This window comes from Lepisosteus oculatus, chromosome 6 (assembly GCF_040954835.1).
Source record: "Lepisosteus oculatus isolate fLepOcu1 chromosome 6, fLepOcu1.hap2, whole genome shotgun sequence".
NCBI classification, from domain to species: Eukaryota; Metazoa; Chordata; class Actinopteri; order Semionotiformes; family Lepisosteidae; genus Lepisosteus; species Lepisosteus oculatus.
In genome coordinates, this window is record NC_090701.1 from 42706949 (window position 1) to 42727932 (window position 20984).

A 20984-nucleotide genomic window follows, 5' to 3' on the forward strand; every position below is an offset into this window, starting at 1 on the left:
CGGAGCTCACTGTGGTGCGGTGCAGCTCTGTCAGCGGGGCCGGTGGCGCAATGGATAACGCGTCTGACTACGGATCAGAAGATTGTAGGTTCGACTCCTGCCTGGCTCGTCTTTCTTTTAAACACATCGGGCTGCTCACTAGCACATTGCCTTCTGTTCATTGTTAGTAGCCTTAGCTAATCAAGTCCCGTATCGCCACCAAGAATGATCCAATCACAGCATCCGCTCTCAGTCTTGATAGTTTTCTCCAATCGCAGCGCTCCCTGCTGCCAAGTGTCGTGCTGGGAGTTTAATGTAGTTTAATCAGCGGCATGTGAGCTCAAGAAGAAAACTAAGTTTACTTGTGGGCGGATTCTCACGTGTGGGAACTAACGTTTTGCTCCTGCGGACTCGCTGTCAGCCATCATCCTTATTCCCTAAAATCTGAAACTGAAAACAAACAACGGAAAAAGAATCCCTCAAACATCTTCGTGTCTCAATATGCAAAACAAGTCTGTTCCAGGCAGATCGTGTTTTCTCTTTCTTACACGCAGCAGCTCTCAGTGTCGCTGCTGTCGCTACACAGACTGTAAAAGCGTGTCGATAGCTCTCTGTGTCCTATTAAGATCACCGGCGCGAATCCCAGTTACCGCTGTCTTCTCTTCACACACAGTGAGAGAGCCGACAGTCTCTCTGGTGGTCTAATGGTTAGGATTTGGCGCTCTCACCGCCGCGGCCGGGCTCTCCTTTTCCTTCCTTGTCCCCATTACAGTCTCACTGGACACCGAAGAAAAACAAGATGTGCCGCTTATTTTCATTTAGTAGAAAGCTTTGTAACAGACTGTATGAATAAACACGTTCTGGTCTTCAAACAAATTTCAGCAGTAAAGGGTGAGCTCTTTAATAAAAATAATGTGCGGACAGTCTCCCTAGTGTGTACCCTGCTCTTATGTTCTGGATGTTTCTGAAAATTGGATGGCACTCAGATATATATAAATAAATATACTCTTGTTTCTCCGGCTACTTACCTTTCCAATGTAGAAGAAAGACTTCCAGGTCTGTCAATGTACTGTCTTCTTATTTATGCACAGTTTTTATTACTTGATTACATGTTATTTATGTTATGTTATTACATGTTACTGTTATTGCTATTGTGTTACTGTCTATTGTCTTATCTTCTGTCCTATTTATATACTGCACCTGAGTGACTAATGAGAAACACTTTTCATTATACTATGCACCTGTGTAAGTTTAATGACAATAAAGTTTAATTGAATTATTTCCCATTTAGCTTCCTAGACGAGTGAACCTGTCTCAGGAGTAGGTTCTGTGACGAGAGTTTTGAGGGGCAATGTGTCGTTTGGGCTTTCGGTCTCAGTCTGCTCCAGGGGAGCTCTAACCATCTTCTACCGGTAAAAATACGAAATAACTGTAAAGTCCAGGCAAGCGTTGCTGACTACTTCCCAGCAACAGTGTGATGTAAAAGAATAAGCATTGTTATGCCAACACGAATTAAATTAAAGTAGGTTAGAAGTGTGTGAGGTCGGGAAAAGCAGAAGATTTCGTGTGAATGTTGCCATCTTGGCTCAAAACTCAGGCCCAACAGTGTGGCCTTCAGCCAAAATGGCTTCCTGTCACTTGGGACAGACACATTCCATGTGAGGGCAAGGGCAAACAGCCATAGTTCTGTAAAAAAACATGGTCCATGTGCAGAGAACAATGCCTAAGAATGTGTGCAGGGCCGAATTAGGCCGACGCTAAATAAATAAAGTGTTTATTAAATAAACAATTAAAATAAAATAAAATAAAATATTGGCTACACTTGAGGAACAGTGACCAGCTTTCCTTCTGCCACAAGGCCCTGCTGAGCAAGGAGCTGAGTCCAGAGAAGAGCCCCCTCAGCCAGCAGGTTCTGAAGCTCACTGACACCAGCCTGCCTCAGGACAGTACTGCTTAATCAGCATGAACCACAGTCAACCAAATCACAACACAAGCGAAACAAGACTACCTCAACCACTGGGACACACACACATAAACACAACACAGACATGAACATCAACACACACAAGCTGAGTATCTGCCTAAGGTAATAGACAGGTACCAAAAACAGACCCAGATGAAGTACAGGCACAGTGACCACAACCTATACATAGACACTGGACACAGACAGACCTGACTGTCCAGAGATGACAGGCTCAGTGAGTTCAGCCTGGGTTCAGAGTAACGGTTCAGAGTAACGGACAGAGCGAGGAGCAGCAGAAGAAAGAGGACTGTGTGGTTTTCCATGAGAGTGGACAATCAAGTTCAATCACGGATCACAGAGGGGTCTGGAAGTACTATGTCAAACCACTTCAAACACTAATAACTAAGGGGTGGCACTGGCTGTTATCACGTTAGTTTATTGGATATGCTTTAATGCCGGTAGCCATATCACCCTGCAACTCACAACTGGCAACCCACTGAAGCTACGCAGGTGTGAATCTGGTCAGTACCTGGATGGGAGGCCTCCTGGAAAAAACTAAGGTTGCTGCTGGAAGAGGTGTTAGTGGGGCCAGCAGGGGGTGCTCACCCTGTGGTCCATGTGGGTCCTAATGCCCCAGTATAGTGACGGGGACACTATACTGTAAAAAGGTGCTGTCCTACGGATGAGATGTAAAACTGAGGTCCTGACTCTATGTGGTAATTAAAAATCCCAGGGCGTTTCTTGAAAAGAGAAGGGGTGTAACCCTGGCGTCCTGGCCAAATTTCCTGTTTGGCTCTCACCAATCATGGCCTCCTAATAATCCCCATCTATGAACTGGCTTCATTACTCTGCTCTCCTCCCCACTGAGAGCTGGTGTGTGGTGAGCGTTCTGGCGCACTATGACTGCTGTCGCATCATCCAGGTGGGGCTGCACATTGGTGGTGGTGGAGGGGAGTCCCCATTACATGTAAAATGCTTTGAGTGGAGTGTCCAGAAAAGTGCTATATAAGTGTAAGTAATTATTATTATTATTCCTAGAACATCTTCATATTAAAGCATCTGAAAGCAACTGTAGTGAACTTCATGGCTATTAGGAATATGAACAGAACAGCAGGCAACATCAGCACATAGAATTATAATATTCAATTTAAAACATTAATAGAAAATGCCTAGTAAAGCAGTTAAATTTCTGTCATGCTGATTATTACACTTCCAGTGCAGGTGCGCCAGATAATTATACATTTTCAGGCTCCACAATTTTGTTTGAGGGAAACGAAATTGCCGATGATTCAACCTGTAAAACTGTTATGGAAAATCTCAGAGTCTTAAATGAAGAAATCACATCTGCCGAGTAAATAATGGAGCAACAATGCTCTTTGTTTTATTTAAGAGCACCTATATTGAAAGGAGTTTTATTTATTTTTCAGTGTATGTGCTGAGTTTTAGTTTTGATTCATTCTTGTCCTCACAGAATTAAAATCCAGAGTTGTTTCCATCTTCATCATCATCATCATCATGAAGTCTGTACAGAAAGTGCTGTACAGGCGTCCCAGGGCTCTGACTGCACAGCTGTATATGTATTCAAACACACATGACGCTCACACCCCCTTAAAATCACACAGTGAACTGACTTCTGTCTTCAATTACAAAAAGCTCCTTTCAGGCTTTCAACGGAAATGTTGAATTAAAACATTCGCATCATTTCTTTTGGTTACTTTAGCTACGATTTTGACCAGAAGGTGTAATTGACTGTGTTCTCATCATCCAGGGGCCCGTTCTCGTCTGGTCAGGGTGTAGAGACTGACAGCGTCCCTCCATCTGCAGGGCTGGAAGGTGAAATTGTTCAGATCAACTGCTGTCTGGCTGCACTTGAGATTTCTCTATCAATTCCACTCTATTTCCAAGATGATTTTTACTGTAAGTGACAAAGAGGTTCTGATGCTGAGAGGGGTTGAATGGCTCTTAGTAGGAAGTCAGTTTGTCAGATAGTTATAGAAATGATGAGGAAAACTCTGGTCTAATGGAGAATGATGAAGAAGCTGTCTGCAAGCAGATGTTACTCATGTTTACTGTGGTGGCACATGGTGATAGTGTCATTCTGATGGAGCTGTTTGCTCTGAAATAGTTTCACACAAAGTCAGACAGCTTTACAATTTAAAACTCTTTTCCACCCATGATTTTCTATGTAGAGCAGATAATCTGCTTTTAGTTAACATTTCACAAGTTACTGTCTCTCTGTTCTCCTCACGTCCCTTCCCTCACTCTGTTCTTTACTTCTTTCAACCTTCACCACTGGACCAGCAGTCAGGACACTGGGGTCAACACCTCTACTCTCACTGACAGTGTCCTGGGTCTGTAATGACCAGCAGTCAGGACACTGGGGTCAACACCCCTACTCTCACTGACAGTGTCCTGGGTCTAAAACCAGTAGTCAGGACCTTGGATTAAAATTTCAAACAAAGGACAGCAACGCAGTCTGTAGGGACATTGTGGGGAGAGGGAAGAGTGGCACCTGCAGGTTGACCAGCACAGCTCACAGTTCCGCATCCCAGTACTGGCCTGGTCCAGTAAATCAATACTTGTCAATCAGGCCAGACATGTAAGTCTTGGTAGGTCTAGAGTTGGCCTATCACACCAATTAAACCAACACACTAGAGATGGGAAACTCCAGCCATCCAAGACAACAGCGTCCTCTGGTTGGGATCCCCCCACTGGACTTCATTACGCTTATTAGTTCCAGAAGGATTCTTATCCTCTGTTTCTCTGGTCTTGATTGGCTGGTAATCTGCAGAACACCAGACCCTGAGGCAGGAGATCCATAACCCTTATTTTTCAGCCCGTGATCCTCAGGGTGACCAGCCCAAACGGAGTGGTATTACAGACAACCACCGCCGCAGGAAATGCAGCTGAAGGCAGACTCGCTCTGTCAATCTCACACAGTGAAGGTCTTGTGGTTTGTTGTCTCATTGCTCAACTGTTGCCATCAAACCACATATATAAGGTCGCAGAAATGGAGTTACAATCACAAAAATAGACTCTGACTCCCACAGCCTGAGACCATCAGTCTTCTTTATAACACCAATGTTAAGAACATTAACAAAAAGGGCAATTTGATGAGACTGTGTTTTGAGTGATGATAGATATGAATTATGGGAATGGGAATTTTAATTGTCTCTGATTCTTTTATAACACATAGAATAATTCTTTGCTTCTATTGCATACCACTGAGAAACAGAGAAAATCAGTATTTCTATAAACCATAGCAACGTATTCTTCTTAAGAGACACTGTATGTCTGAAACATGGTCTCAGTGAAACAAACAGATACCTGCTTTCTTTATGACTTTCTGTCAGCTTCTTCAGGATGAGCTCATTCCGAATCACAGCCAGGACTGCGAACACAGTCAGCACTCCGAACACTGACACAGTTAAAAAGTGCACAGCTGCTGAAGTCACACTCCAACTGCTCCCAGTATCTGTGAAACAGCAGAGAGAGAGTAATACACAATATTAATATTAAAAGGGGTTAATACAGTACAGACACACTGACTGAACACTACAGTATATTAACACTGCACTGAGAGAGAGGGGTTAATACAGTACAGACACACTGACTGAACACTACAGTATATTAACACTGCACTGAGAGAGAGGGGTTAATACAGTACAGACACACTGACTGGACACTACAGGACATTAACACTGCACTGAGAGAGAGGGGTTAATACAGTACAGACACACAGACTGGACACTCCAGTACATTAACACTGCACTGAGAGAGAGGGGTTAATACAGCACAGACACACTGACTGGACACTACAGTACATTAACACTGCACTGAGAGAGAGGGGTTAATACAGTCCAGACACACTGACTGGACACTACAGTACATTAACACTGCACTGAGAGAGAGGGGTTAATACAGCACAGACACACTGACTGGACACTACAGGACATTAACACTGCACTGAGAGAGAGGGGTTAATACAGCACAGACACACTGACTGGACACTACAGTACATTAACACTGCACTGAGAGAGACAGATATACTGATTGCTGGATGACTGAAAACCAGCTTACAATGGTACACATACAAAGGCACAGTAATTTAAGATAATAGCAGCAGTACACTAACACATTTGCTTACCTGTCTCTTTGCAGTTCTGCAGAGAGACTGTCTCATTGCTGACTGGGTTAGAGGCCACACAGCTGTAGGAGTGAGAGAGACCTTCTGTCTCCAGAGGGAGAGTCAGGGGGGTGTTGAGATCAGGGTTGCTGGTGTGGTCGAGTATCGTCCTGTCTCTCTGCCAGGACAGGGTCACCTCTCTCCCATTACTCACAGAGCACAGCAGAGAGCAGCTCTCACTGACCTGGGACACTGTGGACACCTGAGGCTTGGACACTCTATCTGTGGAAATACAGCAACAGTGTGTCCTCAATGACATGATTTATGGCAGGAAGATAATTGGTCAGGTGATCTGTACAACTAGGAAGCAGAGCTTTCCAATCAGTCATCAACCTCAGCTTCTCTGGCAGAGAACAGAGCCTCAGGGATGTGCTGCAGCTCAGGGAGAAGGAGACTAACAGACTGATAGCTCATGGATGTGTGATTCATTGTAAGTGTTTTGGAGTTTTGTGAGAAAGAGATATGGTTTCCGGAGCTGCTACATAGCTTTAGTTCCTGAGGCATATTATCTGTCCTTCCTTTATAAATACCCGATAAATACCCAAGGGATTTTGAAAAGAGAGTAGTACAGTAGTCACAGTGAATACACACAGTAGCATGAATTAATTTAAGAATACAGAACTCAAAAGTATATGGAAAAAGTGCAGTTTCACTCTCAAAATGTAATGTGGACAGCTAGATGATTAGAAAATGTGCCACATAACAAAAACTACCTGCAAGAAAGGACAACTTAAAGGACAATTATATTGCTAGGGACAGATGGTATTTTTTCACTGTTGTGTTAAAGGAAAAATGAGAGATATTATTCATAGACCTTAAAGACATCAGCTGTTGCTGAGGATGGGATATCTAGATTGAAGAGACCAACTGAACTAGAAAACTATAAACAGACACTACTGGCTATAGAAAACTAGGCAGTTATAGAACCACTAGGCTGAGCTATACTAGAAGAATTATTAAAACAATGACATTTTAAAAGGCAGCCAGTATGGACTTAACCAAAATAGGTCTTGATTAACTTCATAGAATTGTTGGAAAAAGTAACAATGCGATTCACCTACGTAGATGACATAATGTGTCTAGATTTGTTTCAAGCTTTTAATAAGGTCCATTAGAAATTGATTCACAAATTAATGGCCACAGAAATACAAGTTAAAGGATGCACGTTGATCAAGAACTTGTTAAACAGCCTCAATACAGTATGTAGAAGCAAATAAAAAGCACAGTGTATAGATAATGTGATGCAGTTGTAGTGGGGCTCCGTGATGGAGCCCTTTGGTGTGACCTTGAGCCAAGATGGCCACCTGGTGTTTGGAAATTGCTGCTAAATGAGACACCACTGGGCTGATTGAGTCTGCAGTGTACAGAGGGAATGGGGAGAGAGAGGGCTCCACAGCCAGGGGTACCTGCTTGAGACAGATCGGGCTGGCCGACTCTTGAGGACCCTTGAAGCCTGGCCAGTGGTGTCAGAGAGGATCAGCGCTGACAGGGGAGGTGGGCGCCCGCAGCACAGGCACAGAGGGACACTGCCTGGCTGGGTAGACAGACAGGAGGCGTCTACAGGACTGGAGCTGCTGTCTCCAGGAGGCCAGGCTTGGGGCCACAGGCATCAGATCAACACAGAGGGAAGAGTCAGGAGAGCTCGGACAATCGAGAATAAGAGGGAGCACTAAAGTTCGGTGAAATGAAAGTGAACTCGGAGCCCAACAGAAGATACAACACCCCCTCGCTTCATGTAAATGTTTATAGGGAAACAAAAAATAAGAAAGTTGAGGTTGGAAGAATGTGAGTAAAGAGACAGGGGAAGATGTGAAGGAGGAAAGTGGAGCAACATAGTGCTGGTGGTGTAAGTTGAGGTTGCAAGCAATGTATATATTAATATACATGTATTATTTATGTATTTAATGTGAAGTCAAACACCGTGGGCCCATATGGACTGTCGTCTGTCAGGTTAAACGCTGTAGACACAGTGGTTATACTTACTGTATACTTCTAGGTGGAAATTCACTGTGATCGTCTTCTGTCCATCATTATTCTGTATATTATAATTCCCAGAGTCCTGTGTGTTCAGGTCTGTGATTTTAAAGAGCCCAGTCTGACTGTCCCAGGACACTCTCCCTTTGAATCTCTCCACAAAATCAGTACTGCCCTTTCCATCAATCACTGCTGCCATACCGTCACTTCCATGATTAAAAAAGCCTCTCTGTAACACTACGACTTCAAAAGTGACCGACTGTCCCACAGCACGAACCAGCTGCTTCCCCTCAGACTGGGCTGAGGATGGGTCCATCCCTGTGGAGGAGAGAGCAGACAGGTGACCTCAAAACAAGCTTAATACAGGAGAAAGAGAGAATACAGTGGAAAAGAAAAAGAAAAGAAAGACAATATGGTGGCGTAACTGTTAAGGTCAAGTCAGAAGTGTTTTTATATGGAGCCCCCAGCTTGTTTTAGAGGAGTCTTGTGTATTGCAGGATGGCACAGTGATTGAGGTGCACTGCAGCACCTTGCACCCCGGAGTGGCTCTTGACCAGGGGCTCCCAGCTGCACCCATCTCTCCCCCTGGTGCGGGCACTCCAGATTCACCCCAAGTGTATTCAGAATGGGGGTGCAGCAGTCAGGGACACAGAGCAGAGCAGGGGTCTGGTTTCAATCTGGGCAGTCAATTACACAACCACGTTAACGATTATTTCATACCTTCTACTCAATCATCCCCTTTCCCTATAAAACATCTTTGATCCTGGTTAAAAGTATGACAGTTGCTAATTTGATCCACTATGTAACGGAGATCTTGTTTGGGATCAAAGCTCCTTCATACGCGCTGCAGGAAGGAGGTTTGAGGGTGAAGATTTTGGCGAGACCCCTGACAAACCAAAGACCTGCAGAGAGGGACAAGTGATGGTGCTGTGACAGATCCCCACTGCTGATAGTGTGGCTCAGTTCAGTTTATTTGTCATCTGCACCAGCGCAATGAAATGCTTATTTGCATGTAGACTCCAATACAAAGACTGGAATCACCAAAACATAAACACAGAGCAGCAGCAGCAACAACAAGCTGAATCACATACAACTTTAAAAGAGCAAGTCAGACAAGCCATGTGAGAAGAGAAAGAAAACACACTGATGGGAGGAGTAATGTAAGTGTAGCAATGTAAAATAGATGGTTAAGTCAGTGGTTGGGGTAGAATTCAATAAATCTGAGCCTGTGGGAACAAACTGTCTCTGAATCTGGAGGTTTGTGCCTTTATATTCTTGAAACGCTGACCAGAGAAAAAAGTGAGAAACCAGGCTGGTTGGTATCCTTGGCAATACTTCCAGCGAGTTGAAAAAACATCCACAAAACAGGGATCACTCCTGGTACGGCCTTTCAGTTAGACAACAAGCTGCTGCCAAACCACACTAATACCACATGTGAGCACACTCTCAATAGAACACCTTTAAAATAGTTGAAGATAAACCACATGTTTTCAACTGTCTGAGGGAGAAAAGGCGCTGATATGATTTCTTTGTAGCTCCAGTTACATAATGGGACCACATTACATTGTTAGTAATGAATGTACCCAGGAACTTGAAGCTGCTAACCATCTCTACAGCCACCCCATTGATGCAAATAGGGAGGTGGTCCACACCCTGCATTCTAAAATCAATGACCAGCACTTTGGTTTTGCTGATGTTGAGGGCGATATCATTGTCAAGGCACCACTCCACCAGGTTCTGTTGTGGTTCCACCATCCGGCCACCAGAGGGCACCCCAACCTCTATCACCTGCTCTGACTGCGCAGCCCAGGCACAAACCAAGCAGACATCTGTAGCCAATCATTACTCGGCTAGTGTCCATAGCTAACCACACCTCCCCTCCTCCAGCCTACTTACACCCTGCTCATGGTTCAAACTGTGCTCAGTGATGTTGCCACTACCCTGAGTGCTAATTTGAGACTTTGCAATATTCTTCCCTGGTTCCTGTTTTGTCTGTCTCCTACTCTTGTTTACCTCCCTGTTCATTGTTCACTTTTCCTTTGTTCCCGAGTTTTGTCTGGTTGTAGCTTCCTGGACTGTTTTTTTGTTTCAGTTTGATGTTTTCAGACCTTGATCTTTTGTTGTCCTCCTGGACTGCTATCCTGGTTTTTGGATTTTGGCCTGTTTCTCAACTCTGACTTTTTGGGTCTTGCTCCTGGACCCTGATTCTTGATTTCACCTTCTGACTCTGGACTCCCCGCTCGCCTCAAGACCCTGGCCTTGGACTTCCCTCATTCACTGGTTTGGTTCTGTGCAACCTAGGATCCTGCACAGGGTCCATTCCCTGTTTTCTGGATAGTAGACGTATCTAACAACATATCTAACACGTTCTTGACCTCATCCCTGTAGGCTGTCTCTTTATTAGCAGTGACTCAGCCAATAATGGAAATGTCATCAGCATATTAGTAGACGAAGATTGAGCTGTGTCTGGCCACACAATCATACACAAAGCACTCAGCTGTCTGAAGCCTTAAAGGTTTTAACAAAAACCTCTAAAACACAATTATTCCACAAAATTACAAACTCTGTTATTAACAACTCTTAATGCTGTGTGAGCCTTTTTATTCTTTTACACATTACTGATTATTCCCCTGTGAGATTGTACATTCCAAACAATCAGAAACTGATTAACCTACAGCTGCTACAACCACATACAAGCATTCGAGTCTGAGAGTCTCTCTCATCAGAGTCTCTCAGCTCTTACTCCATGGCAGCAGAATAGATCTACAGCATCTCAGGTCACTCAGCAGACCCTTTCAGGACCAGCTCTGCTCCTCTGATGACACAGAGGTGTCTGAGTACCAACATCTACCCAGCCCGCAAGGGGAGACAGATCAGACAGCGAGAAAAAGGGACACAGTGTCCACACCATGAAGGACATAGTTGAAGCTCATTGACAGGGCAGAAGAAGGGGTCAAGACAGGGATTCACTTCACCCAGGAGGAATAGAAACACAAGGCAGGTTAGCAATGAAAGGAAGATATCCACTGGGCTGACAGTGAGTTCTTCGATTAGTTCAGTGTGCAACACTCCCTTCAGCAGAAAGAGACGCAGTTCCTTCAGCCTGTCACTGTGGGACACTCCCTTAAGACTAAAGAGACTCAGTTCCCTCAGTCTGTCAGTGTTGGACACTGCCTTCAGACTAAATAGATTCTGTTCCTTCAGTCCTTCAGCCTGTCAGTGTGGGACACTCCCTTCAGACTCACTCACTGAGTACACAACAAGACTGCAAAGACACCTCAAGATTAACAGAGCCAGAGTGAAGGAGATCTGCAAGCCAAGAACTTTCCTGTGAAACCTCACAGCCCTCCAGATTGACATCCCTGACTTCCCCAGTTTCTCATGACTGTATGACTAAGAGGAAGATTGCTGGACATTACTTCCTGTAGGGGTTAGAGAATAAGGAATAGATAGAAATGGCTTTTTTTGTAGCATTAAAAACGCAGTGACCCTGGTCAGCAGAGCGTTCCCTTTCGTACCGATACTATACTAACAAGCCTGCAATAGGCTGCAACAGCTGAAACCTGAGCACAAGGAAGAGTCCTTCTTAACATTATTGATACTGCAACCTCAGGAATCCGATCGACAAACAAAACTAAGATGTTGGAAGAGAAAGATGTGAAGCGATCTCCTTCTGAGAATAACAGGGCAGAAGAACAGTAACAAGCCACAGGAAGCCGTTCAGTCTGTTTGTCCTACCAGAAATCCAAGCGACGTACAGCAGCCCTACATGAACAGATCTCATGGTGGCTCTGGTGCTGTAGTAACTGCCAGGAAGATGTCTCGTTTCCTGAAGACCAACGCTTCCTCTTTCTGCAAGATCCGGCCTCTCTCTCTTCTGTCACAATACCAGTACAGAGGCTGTGGAGAGTCAGAGCGATTAGACATTCCTCAGCTTCAACAATGTGACAAACTCTTTCACTGCTGTCTGTTTTGCTGATGTCTGTTTTTTGTTTTTGTGTGAATAGGTGTGTTCAAGTGAATCCTTTTCATCACGACCTTGAGTGCTCAAACTGAACACTTTCAGGGGTGGAAGAAGTGTGATTGCGTTGACGTCTGTTTGTGGCCTGATCTCCCCCCCCCCCCCCCTTCTCTCCCTCTGCCGTCTCTCTCCTCATCCCTCCCTGTTCATCAGCACCTTCCTCTGCAGCTAGAAGGGCAATGATTCAAATTCACATTCAAACAGCTTTACTGCAATGACCGGTGGATTACAGTGTAAAAGCCCTCTGCCTCTGTGAATGTCCCAACCTGTCTCCTGCCTATTCTGTGTTGCCAACCTCTCTGCCGAGCCGGGGTGCGGGCTGAGTCGCCACAACAAGAGAACTGCTCACAACAAGAGAGGAAGTCCGGAATAGAAGAGCAGGTTCCGCAGAGGGACAGAGATGTACATTTATTTTGATTCAAGAGCTCACCCTTTAATGCTGAAATTTGCATGGAAATCAGAACGTGTTTATTCATACAGTCTGTTACAAAGCTTTCTATTGATTGAAAATATGAGGCGCATCTTGTTCATCTTCAGTGTCCAGTGAGACTGTAATGGACACAAAGAAGGGAAAAGGAGCTGCTTCCCTGACCAGGAATTGAAACCGGGCAGCGCCGGTAAAAGCACCGAATCCTAACCACTAGACCACCAGAGAGACGGTCGTTACTCTCACTGTGTGTGAAGAGAAGACAGCGGTAACTGGGATTCGTGCCGGTGATCTTAATAGGGGACAGAGAGCGATCGACACGCTTTTACAGTCTGTGTAGCGACAGCAGCGACACTGAGAGCTGCTGTGTGTAAGAAAGAGAAAATAAGATTTGCGTCCGGGCGTGTCTCAGAGACCGATCCCCACGGAAAGTGACGCTTTATTTAATTTATTTAGCTGCCTCCCTAAATTCTTTCTCTTTTTTTTCTGAAGACCTGCTCTCCTGTTTCTGTAATTGAACCATATTTATACAACGAAGAATATGCATGGCAGCTGTTTATATCAAATACAAAACGACTGGCTTGTGTACTCATTTAACTAACTAAACCGTCTGAAGGAAATCTCAAATCTAGCCAGGTAAGTAGCAGACAATAACGTGGCGAGCTCGTCAGTTTGCAAACTTAGAGTAGGTGAGTGAAAATAGTCTTTCTTAAACAAAAACTGCTCAATACGACACCCTTGGTGTGTTACTTTTGTACAGTCCTGAAAACTCTGTGTATTATCTTCTCACCGTTCAAAAATGTTTAACTCGTCCTCCGCAGGTGTAGTTGCCTCCGTTGCTTATCGCTGCTTTTTTCATCGCTTTTTACAACGAACAGGAGGCGGGCACTTGTGCTCGGGTGAGATCAATTAGGTCAAAGATGTTTTTTTCTAACAGGAGATCCGTGCTAAATACAGAAGCAGAATCGTCGAGTGACGAAAAAAATCAAACTGGTTGGACTTTTTTTTCGACAAGCAGAAAAGGGCACTTGGGCCAATAAGGGCAAAGGGCCGGGGGCTCGGGCCACTGTAGCCCCCCCTGCTCCGCACGTCCCTGCTGCTGGGAGCCGGACTGAGCTCATACTCGCTCCCTGTGCTGAAACAGACTTAGCGCTTCCCCGAGCACCGTCTAGAGCTGCTGGGTAGGGCTCTGTGTCCTACTGCTGCACCTTAACTTATCGGTTCCATGGTGTAATGGTTAGCACTCTGGACTCTGAATCCAGCGATCCGAGTTCAAATCTCGGTGGGACCTTCCTTTTTCAGCTCGCTCTTACTACTTGGTGAGCGTTTTGTTAATCTTACATGTGTACTGTAAACCTTTCATGTATCGTTGGGTTATCAGCGATCGCTTCTTGAACTTAAGTACGAGATTTTCCTCCTTATTTCGGCTTTGTTTGCTTTATTACAGGTGTGTTTGTACGATACCAGAGTCAGATTCAAGTTCTGTGCTGGATGAAGGAAGCTCCTTCCCGCCTCTCTGATCTACTCACCCAATAAAGTCTGCTTTACTACTAAAAGAGGGAAGCAGAGCCTGTTTTTGGAAGAAACCGTTTTTTCTTTGAATTGGAAATCAAGCGGAATTTCAACGTCTTGGTGAGGCACACATTTTTGGTTGTTGGTGAGTAAGACGTATCCCTGTCCAGCACTGCACTGCGCTGTCCTGGTCTGGGAGTAGGAAGTGGTCTATAAACACCAGCAACACTGGCAACACAGCAACTTATCTGACAATGCCATGGTGATTTTCTATTAGCTGAGAAACAAGCTTAAATTACATTTTTATCCATTTTTGAATTACAAAGCAGACAGTCCCCGAATTCATTCAAACACCAGATGTGTTATAATACCACGTACCGATTTAGATTGATCTCGAACAGCACTGGAGAAACTAAATCAATAATGTTGTTTTACAATAGTTATTCTGCTAAGAAAAGTATTTTCAATGAGAGAAGGAAGGAACATACTACACCCGCACTCCCTGGCGCTTCTACATTAAACTCCCAGCACGATACACGATACAGCAACAGGGAGCGCTGCGACTGGAGAAAACTATCAAGACTGAGAGCGGATACTGTGATTGGATCATTCTTGGTGGCGATACGGGCCTTGATTAGCTAAGGCTACTAACAATGAACAGAAGGGAATGTGCTAGTGAGCAGCCCGATGTGTTTAAAAGAAAGACGAGCCAGGTAGGAGTCGAACCTAAAATCTTCTGATCCGTAGTCAGACGCGTTATCCATTGCGCCACTAGCCCCGCTGACAGAGCTGCACCGCACCACAGTGAGCTCCGCGCCGCTACTGGTACGGCATCGCCCCGCTCCAACTTTTCTAACTTGGATACAGCTGTTTTCTACATTTTGCCTTTTAAAATAACATCTCCTAATATATTTTACTGCTCCTGTCTGTCAGAAATGACTTTGACGAAAGACTAAGCAAGGCCCTTAACCCCAACTGCTCCAGGGGCGCCGTACAATGGCAGACACTGCGCTCTGACCCCAAGCTTTTCTCCCTGTCTGTGTGTCTGTGTCTCCTTGGAGAAAAGCTGGGGTATGCGAAAAGACGAATTCCTAATGCAAGAAATTGTATAGGGCTAATGAAGAAACATTATACATTATTATTATAATTTCATGTGCGCTTGTGTCACGTTCACATTCCGCTTGATTTCGACATCAAAGAAACACCTTTTTCTTCCAAAACATCATACAGCTGTCACAGCTTCCAGACTTTAGTTCTCTCTTTTATTAGTCTAAACTTAGGCCATGTTATTGTTGTTTCACTCAGTTGAGCAGTTTGAAATAGTTTTTCCTTACTCTGCTTCTCTCTTTCAGCAGGAAAGCAAACCGTGTTGGGCGAGCAGATCAGATTCGGAAAAGAGCTGCTTTCATCAAGCAAATTATCTGAACTTGACTCTGGATCCTAAAACATAGTCCACTTAGGTTCCACCGAGATTTGAAGTCAGACCACTGGATTCAAAGTCCAGAGTGCTAACCATTACACCATGGAACCAGCAGCTTTGAAACGCGTCTACAGATCCCCACTCTGATCTTCTGCATATTCAACCCGTCTGCGTGAGACTACAGTATCTGTGACGGCTGACGCATAAAAAATGGTGTTGTTTTAAGCCTTCAATAAAGCACCGTTAATCATTCCTGTTTTAATACTGTCAGGGATTACTTGTGCAATTTATCGCACGGACTTTTTACACCAACATAATAAAGAAATGTAGAAACTTTATTGTCTGAATCCAGCGATCAGAGTTCAAATCTCGGTGGAACCTGCGCGGTATACCTTTTAGGATTCAGCGTCAAATTCAGACACAAGTTCAGACAGTTTGCTTGATGAGAGCAGCTCTTTTTGGAATCTGTGATCTTAATAGGACACAGAGAGCCCCTTTGCCCTTATTGGCCCAAGTGCCCTTTTCTGCTTGTGGAAAAAAAAAGTCCAACCAATTTGATTTTTTTCGTCACTGGACGATTCTGCTTCTGAAATTAAGCACGGATCTCCCGTTAGAAAAAAAAATATTTTACTTAATTGATCTCACCCGAGCACAAGTGCCCGCCTCCTGTTCGTTGTAAAAAGCGGAGAAAAAAAAGCAGCGATAAGCAACGGAGGCTACTACACCTGCGGAGGACGAGTTAAACATTTTTGAACGGTGAGAAGATAATACACAGAGTTTTCAGGACTGTACAAGAGTAACACACCAATGGTGTCGTATTGAGCAGTTTGTGTTTAAGAAAGACTATTTTCACTCACCTATTCCAAGTTTGCAAACCGACGAGCTCGCCACGTTATTGTCTGCTACTTACCTGGCTAGATTTGAGATTTCCTTCAGACGATTTAGTTAAATGAGTACACAAGCCAGTCGTTTTGTATTTGATATAAACAGCTGCCATGCATATTCTTTGTTGTATAAATACGGTTCAATTACAGAAACAGGAGAGCAGGTCTTCAGAAAAAAAGAGAAAGAATTTAGGGAGGCAGCTAAAGGGAGTACATCGCTTCATAACTGGGTCACAACTGGCGGCAGACGAACAGGTAAGTGGTCATCAAGAAGTCCAGTTCCTTCTTCTACATGCTACATACGCCTCGATAACGGAAGAGTCCTGTTTGGAACGGAGAGAAAGGACCGTTGAACTCGAGTCCTTGAATCTGAATACAAGAAGACAATCTGTTTTACACGCCAATATCATCAGCAGCATGTGAGCTCCTGAAGAAAACTAAGTTTACTTGAGGGCGGATTCTCACAGAGGGGTCTTCCCTAGTGCTCCTGCGCCAATTGTATCAATAAAGCGTCACTTTCCGTCTCGATCGGTCTCTCAGACACGCCGGACTCGCTGTCAGCCATCTCCCTGGGTGCTGAGAGAATGATCTCCTAAAACTGAAAGCGAAAATAAACAACGGAAAAATAATCCCTCAAATATACAAAACAACTCTGTTCCAAGCAGATCGTATTTTCTTTTTCTAACACACAGCAGCTCTCAGTGTCGCTGCTGTCGCTACACAGACTGTAAAAGCGTGTTGATCGCTCTCTGTGTCCTGTTAAGATCACCGGCGCGAATCCCAGTTACCGCTGTCTTCTCTTCACACACAGTGAGAGTAATGACCGTCTCCCTGGTGGTCTAGTGGTTAGGATTCGGCGCTCTCACCGCCGCGGCCCGGGTTCGATTCCCGGTCAGGGAAGAGTCACTTTTTCTCTTCTTGTCCCCATTACAGCCTCACTGGACACTGAAGATGAACAAGATGTGCCGCTTATTTTCATTTAGGTGAAGGCTTTGTAATAGACTGTATAAATAAACACGTTCTGATTTTCATGCAAATTTCAGCAGTAAAGGGTGAGCTCCTGAATAAAAATAAATGTACATCTCTGTCCCTCTGCGGAACCTGCTCTTCTATTCCGGACTTCCTCTCTTGTTGTGAGCAGTTCTCTTGTTGTGGCGACTCAGCCCGCACCCCGGCTCGGCAGAGAGGTTGGCAACACAGAATAGGCAGGAGACAGGTTGGGACATTCACAGAGGCAGAGGGCTTTTACACTGTAATCCACCGGTCATTGCAGTAAAGCTGTTTGAATGTGAATTTCAATCATTGCCCTTCTAGCTGCAGAGGAAGGTGCTGATGAACAGGGAGGGATGAGGAGAGAGACTGAAGGAACAGAATCTCTTCAGTCTGAGGGCAGTGTCCAACACTGACAGACTGAGGGAACTGAGCCTCTTTAGTCTTAAGGGAGTGTCCCACACTGACAGGCTGAAGGAACTGCGTCTCTTTCTGCTGAAGGGAGTGTTGCACACTGAACTAATCCAAGAACTCACTGTCAGCCCAGTGGATATCTTCCTTTCATTGCTAACCTGCCTTGTGTTTCTATTCCTCCTGGGTGAAGTGAATCCCTGTCTTGACCCCTTCTACTGCCCTGTCACTGTGCTTCAACTATGTCCTTCATGGTGTGGACACTGTGTCCCTTTTTCTTACTGTCTGACCTTTCTCCCCTTGCAGGCTGGGTAGATGCTGGTACTCAGACACCTCTGTGTCATCAGAGGAGCAGAGCTGGTCCTGAAAGGGTCTGCTGAGTGACCTGAGATGCTGCAGATCTATTCTGCTGCCATGGAGTCAGAGCTGAGAGACTCTGATGAGAGAGACTCTCAGACTCGAATGCTTGTATGTGGTTGTAGCAGCTGTAGGTTAATCAGTTTCTGATTGTTTGGAATGTACAATCTCACAGGGGAATAATCAGTAATGTGTAAAAGAATAAAAAGGCTCACACAGCATTAAGAGTTGTTAGTAACAGAGTTTGTAATTTTGTGGAATAATTGTGTTTTAGAGGTTTTTGTTAAAACCTTTAAGGCTTCAGACAACTGAGTGCTTTGTGTATGATTGTGTGGCCAGACACAGCTCAATCTCCGTCTACAACTATGCTGATGACATTTCCATTATTGGCTGAGTCACTGCTAATAAAGAGACAGCCTACAGGGATGAGGTCAAGAACTTGTTAGATATGTTGTTAGATACGTCTACTATCCAGAAAACAGGGAATGGACCCTGTGCAGGATCCTAGGTTGCACACAACCAAACCAGTGAATGAGGGAAGTCCAAGGCCAGGGTCTTGAGGCGAGCGGGGAGTCCAGAGTCAGAAGATGAAATCAAGAATCAGGGTCCAGGAGCAAGACCCAAAAAGTCAGAGTTGAGAAACAGGCCAAAATCCAAAAACCAGGATAGCAGTCCAGGAGGACAACAAAAGATCAAGGTCTGAAAACATCAAACTGAAAAAAAAAACAGTCCATTAAGCTACAACCAGACAAAACTCGGGAACAAAGGAAAAGTGAACAATGAACAGGGAGGTAAACAAGAGTAGGAGACAGACAAAACAGGAACCAGGGAAGAATATTGCAAAGTCTCAAATTAGCACTCAGGGTAGTGGCAACATCACTGAGCACAGTTTGAACCATGAGCAGGGTGTAAGTAGGCTGGAGGAGGGGAGGTGTGGTTAGCTATGGACACTAGCTGAGTAATGATTGGCTACAGATGTCTGCTTGGTTTGTGCCTGGGCTGCGCAGTCAGAGCAGGTGATAGAGGTTGGGGTGCCCTCTGGTGGCCGGATGGTGGAACCACAACAGAACCTGGTGGAGTGGTGCCTTGACAATAATAATAATAATTGCTTACACTTATATAGCACTTTTCCACTCAAAGCGCTTTACAGGTAATGGGGACTCCCCTCCACCACCACCAATGTGCAGCATCCACCTGGATGATGCGACGGCAGCCATAGTGCGCCAGAGCACTCACCACACATCAGCTATCAGTGGGGAGAGCAGAGTAATGAAGCCAATTCATAGAGGGGGATTATTAGGAGGCCATGATTGGTAAGGGCCAATGGGACATTTGGCCAGGACGCCGGGGTTACACCCCTACTCTTTTCAAGAAGCGCCCTGGGATTTTTAATGACCACAGAGAGTCAGGACCTCGGTTTTACGGCGCCTGTTTACAGTACAGTGTCCCCGTCACTATACTGGGGCATTAGGACCCACATGGACCGCAGGGTGAGCGCCCCCTGCTGGCCCCACTAACACCTCTTCTAGCAGCAACCTTAGTTTTTCCCAGGAGGTCTCCCATCCAGGTACTGACCAGGCTCACACCTGCTTAGCTTCAGTGGGTTGCCAGTTGTGAGTTGCAGGGTGATAATGATATCGCCCTCAACATCAGCAAAACCAAAGTGCTGGTCATTGATTTTAGAATGCAGGGTGTGGACCACCTCCCTATTTGCATCAATGGGGTGGCTGTAGAGATGGTTAGCAGCTTCAAGTTCCTGGGTACATTCATTACTAACAATGTAATGTGGTCCCATTATGTAACTGGAGCTACAAAGAAATCACATCAGCGCCTTTTCTCCCTCAGACAGTTGAAAACATGTGGTTTATCTTCAACTATTTTAAAGGTGTTCTATTGAGAGTGTGCTCACATGTGGTATTAGTGTGGTTTGGCAGCAGCTTGTTGTCTAACTGAAAGGCCGTACCAGGAGTGATCCCTGTATTGTGGATGTTTTTACAACTCGCTGGAAGTATTGCCAAGGATACCAACCAGCCTGGTTTCTCACTTTTTTCTCTGGTCAGCGTTTCAAGAATATAAAGTCACAAACCTCCAGATTCAGAGACAGTTTGTTCCCACAGGCTCAGATTTATTGAATTCTACCCCAACCACTGACTTAACCATCTACTTTACATTGCTACACTTACATTACTCCTCCCATCAGTGTGTTTTCTTTCTCTTCTCACACGGCTTGTCTGACTTGCTCTTTTGTATGTGATTCAGCTTGTTGTTGCTGCTGCTGCTCTGTGTTTATGTTTTGGTGATTCCAGTCTTTGTATTGGAGTCTACATGCAAATAAGCATTTCATTGCGCTGGTGCAGATGACAAATAAACTGAACTGAGCCACACTATCAGCAGTGGGGATTTGTCACAGCACCATCACTTGCCCCTCTCTGCAGGTCTTTGGTTTGTCAGGGGTCTCGCCGAAATCTTCACCCTCAAACCTCCTTCCTGCAGCGCGTATGAAGGAGCTTTGATCCCAAACAAGATCTCCGTTACATAGTGGATCAAATTAGCGACTGTCATACTTTTAACCAGGATCAAAGATGTTTTATAGGGAAAAGGGATGATTGAGTAGAAGGTATGAAAGAATCGTTAACTTGGTTGTGTAATTGACTGCCCAGATTGAAACCAGACCCCTGCTCTGCTCTGTGTCCCTGACTGCTGCACCCCCATTCTGAATACACTGGGGGTGAATCTGGAGTGTCCGCACCAGGGGGAGAGATGGGTGCAGCTGGGAGCCCCTGGTCAAGAGCCACTCCGGGGTGCAAGGTGCTGCAGTGCACCTCAATCACTGTGCCATCCTGCAATACACAAGACTCCT

General features: G+C 45.0%; 1 protein-coding gene and 4 non-coding genes across 6 annotated transcripts; 3 read left to right on the forward strand and 2 right to left on the reverse strand.

Moving 5' to 3' along the window:
• Positions 1-18: 18 nt before the first annotated feature.
• Positions 19-13448, reverse strand: LOC107078183 (SLAM family member 5-like). 2 transcript variants are annotated; one of them, XM_069190813.1, is made up of 6 exons: positions 13341-13448; positions 11841-12002; positions 8112-8420; positions 6090-6350; positions 5270-5417; positions 19-756 (listed from the first exon to the last, which is right to left on the reverse strand). In XM_069190813.1, exons 2-6 carry the CDS (start codon positions 11884-11886, stop codon positions 681-683), a joined length of 840 nt encoding a protein of 279 aa, XP_069046914.1. In that variant the 5' UTR covers positions 11887-12002; positions 13341-13448; the 3' UTR covers positions 19-680. The 2 variants fall into 2 exon arrangements, with proteins under 2 accessions (XP_069046914.1, XP_069046915.1); XM_069190814.1 differs by lacking the exon at positions 19-756 and adding an exon at positions 3295-3768 and having other exon boundaries at positions 13341-13438.
• On the forward strand, positions 37-109 carry trnar-acg (transfer RNA arginine (anticodon ACG)). The gene has a single exon. It is a non-coding gene; the product is annotated as a tRNA-Arg (tRNA).
• Positions 13449-13769: 321 nt separating the features above from the next.
• Positions 13770-13841, forward strand: trnaq-cug (transfer RNA glutamine (anticodon CUG)). The gene has a single exon. It is a non-coding gene; the product is annotated as a tRNA-Gln (tRNA).
• A 1679-nt stretch (positions 13842-15520) lies between these two features.
• On the reverse strand, positions 15521-15592 carry trnaq-uug (transfer RNA glutamine (anticodon UUG)). The gene has a single exon. It is a non-coding gene; the product is annotated as a tRNA-Gln (tRNA).
• A 1602-nt stretch (positions 15593-17194) lies between these two features.
• On the forward strand, positions 17195-17266 carry trnae-cuc (transfer RNA glutamic acid (anticodon CUC)). The gene has a single exon. It is a non-coding gene; the product is annotated as a tRNA-Glu (tRNA).
• The last annotated feature ends 3718 nt before the right edge of the window (positions 17267-20984 follow it).

Bases quoted from the DNA above. Each gene is read 5' to 3' on its own strand.
- LOC107078183 (XM_069190813.1), bottom strand. From the start codon at position 11,886: ATGAGATCTGTTCATGTAGGGCTGCTGTACGTCGCTTGGATTTCTG. The intron at 8,421-11,840 runs GTAGGACAAACA...TCTCCTCCACAG, and splicing joins GTACGTCGCTTGGATTTCTG to GGATGGACCCATCCTCAGCC. The intron at 6,351-8,111 runs GTAAGTATAACC...GTATTTCCACAG, and splicing joins TTTCCACCTAGAAGTATACA to ATAGAGTGTCCAAGCCTCAG.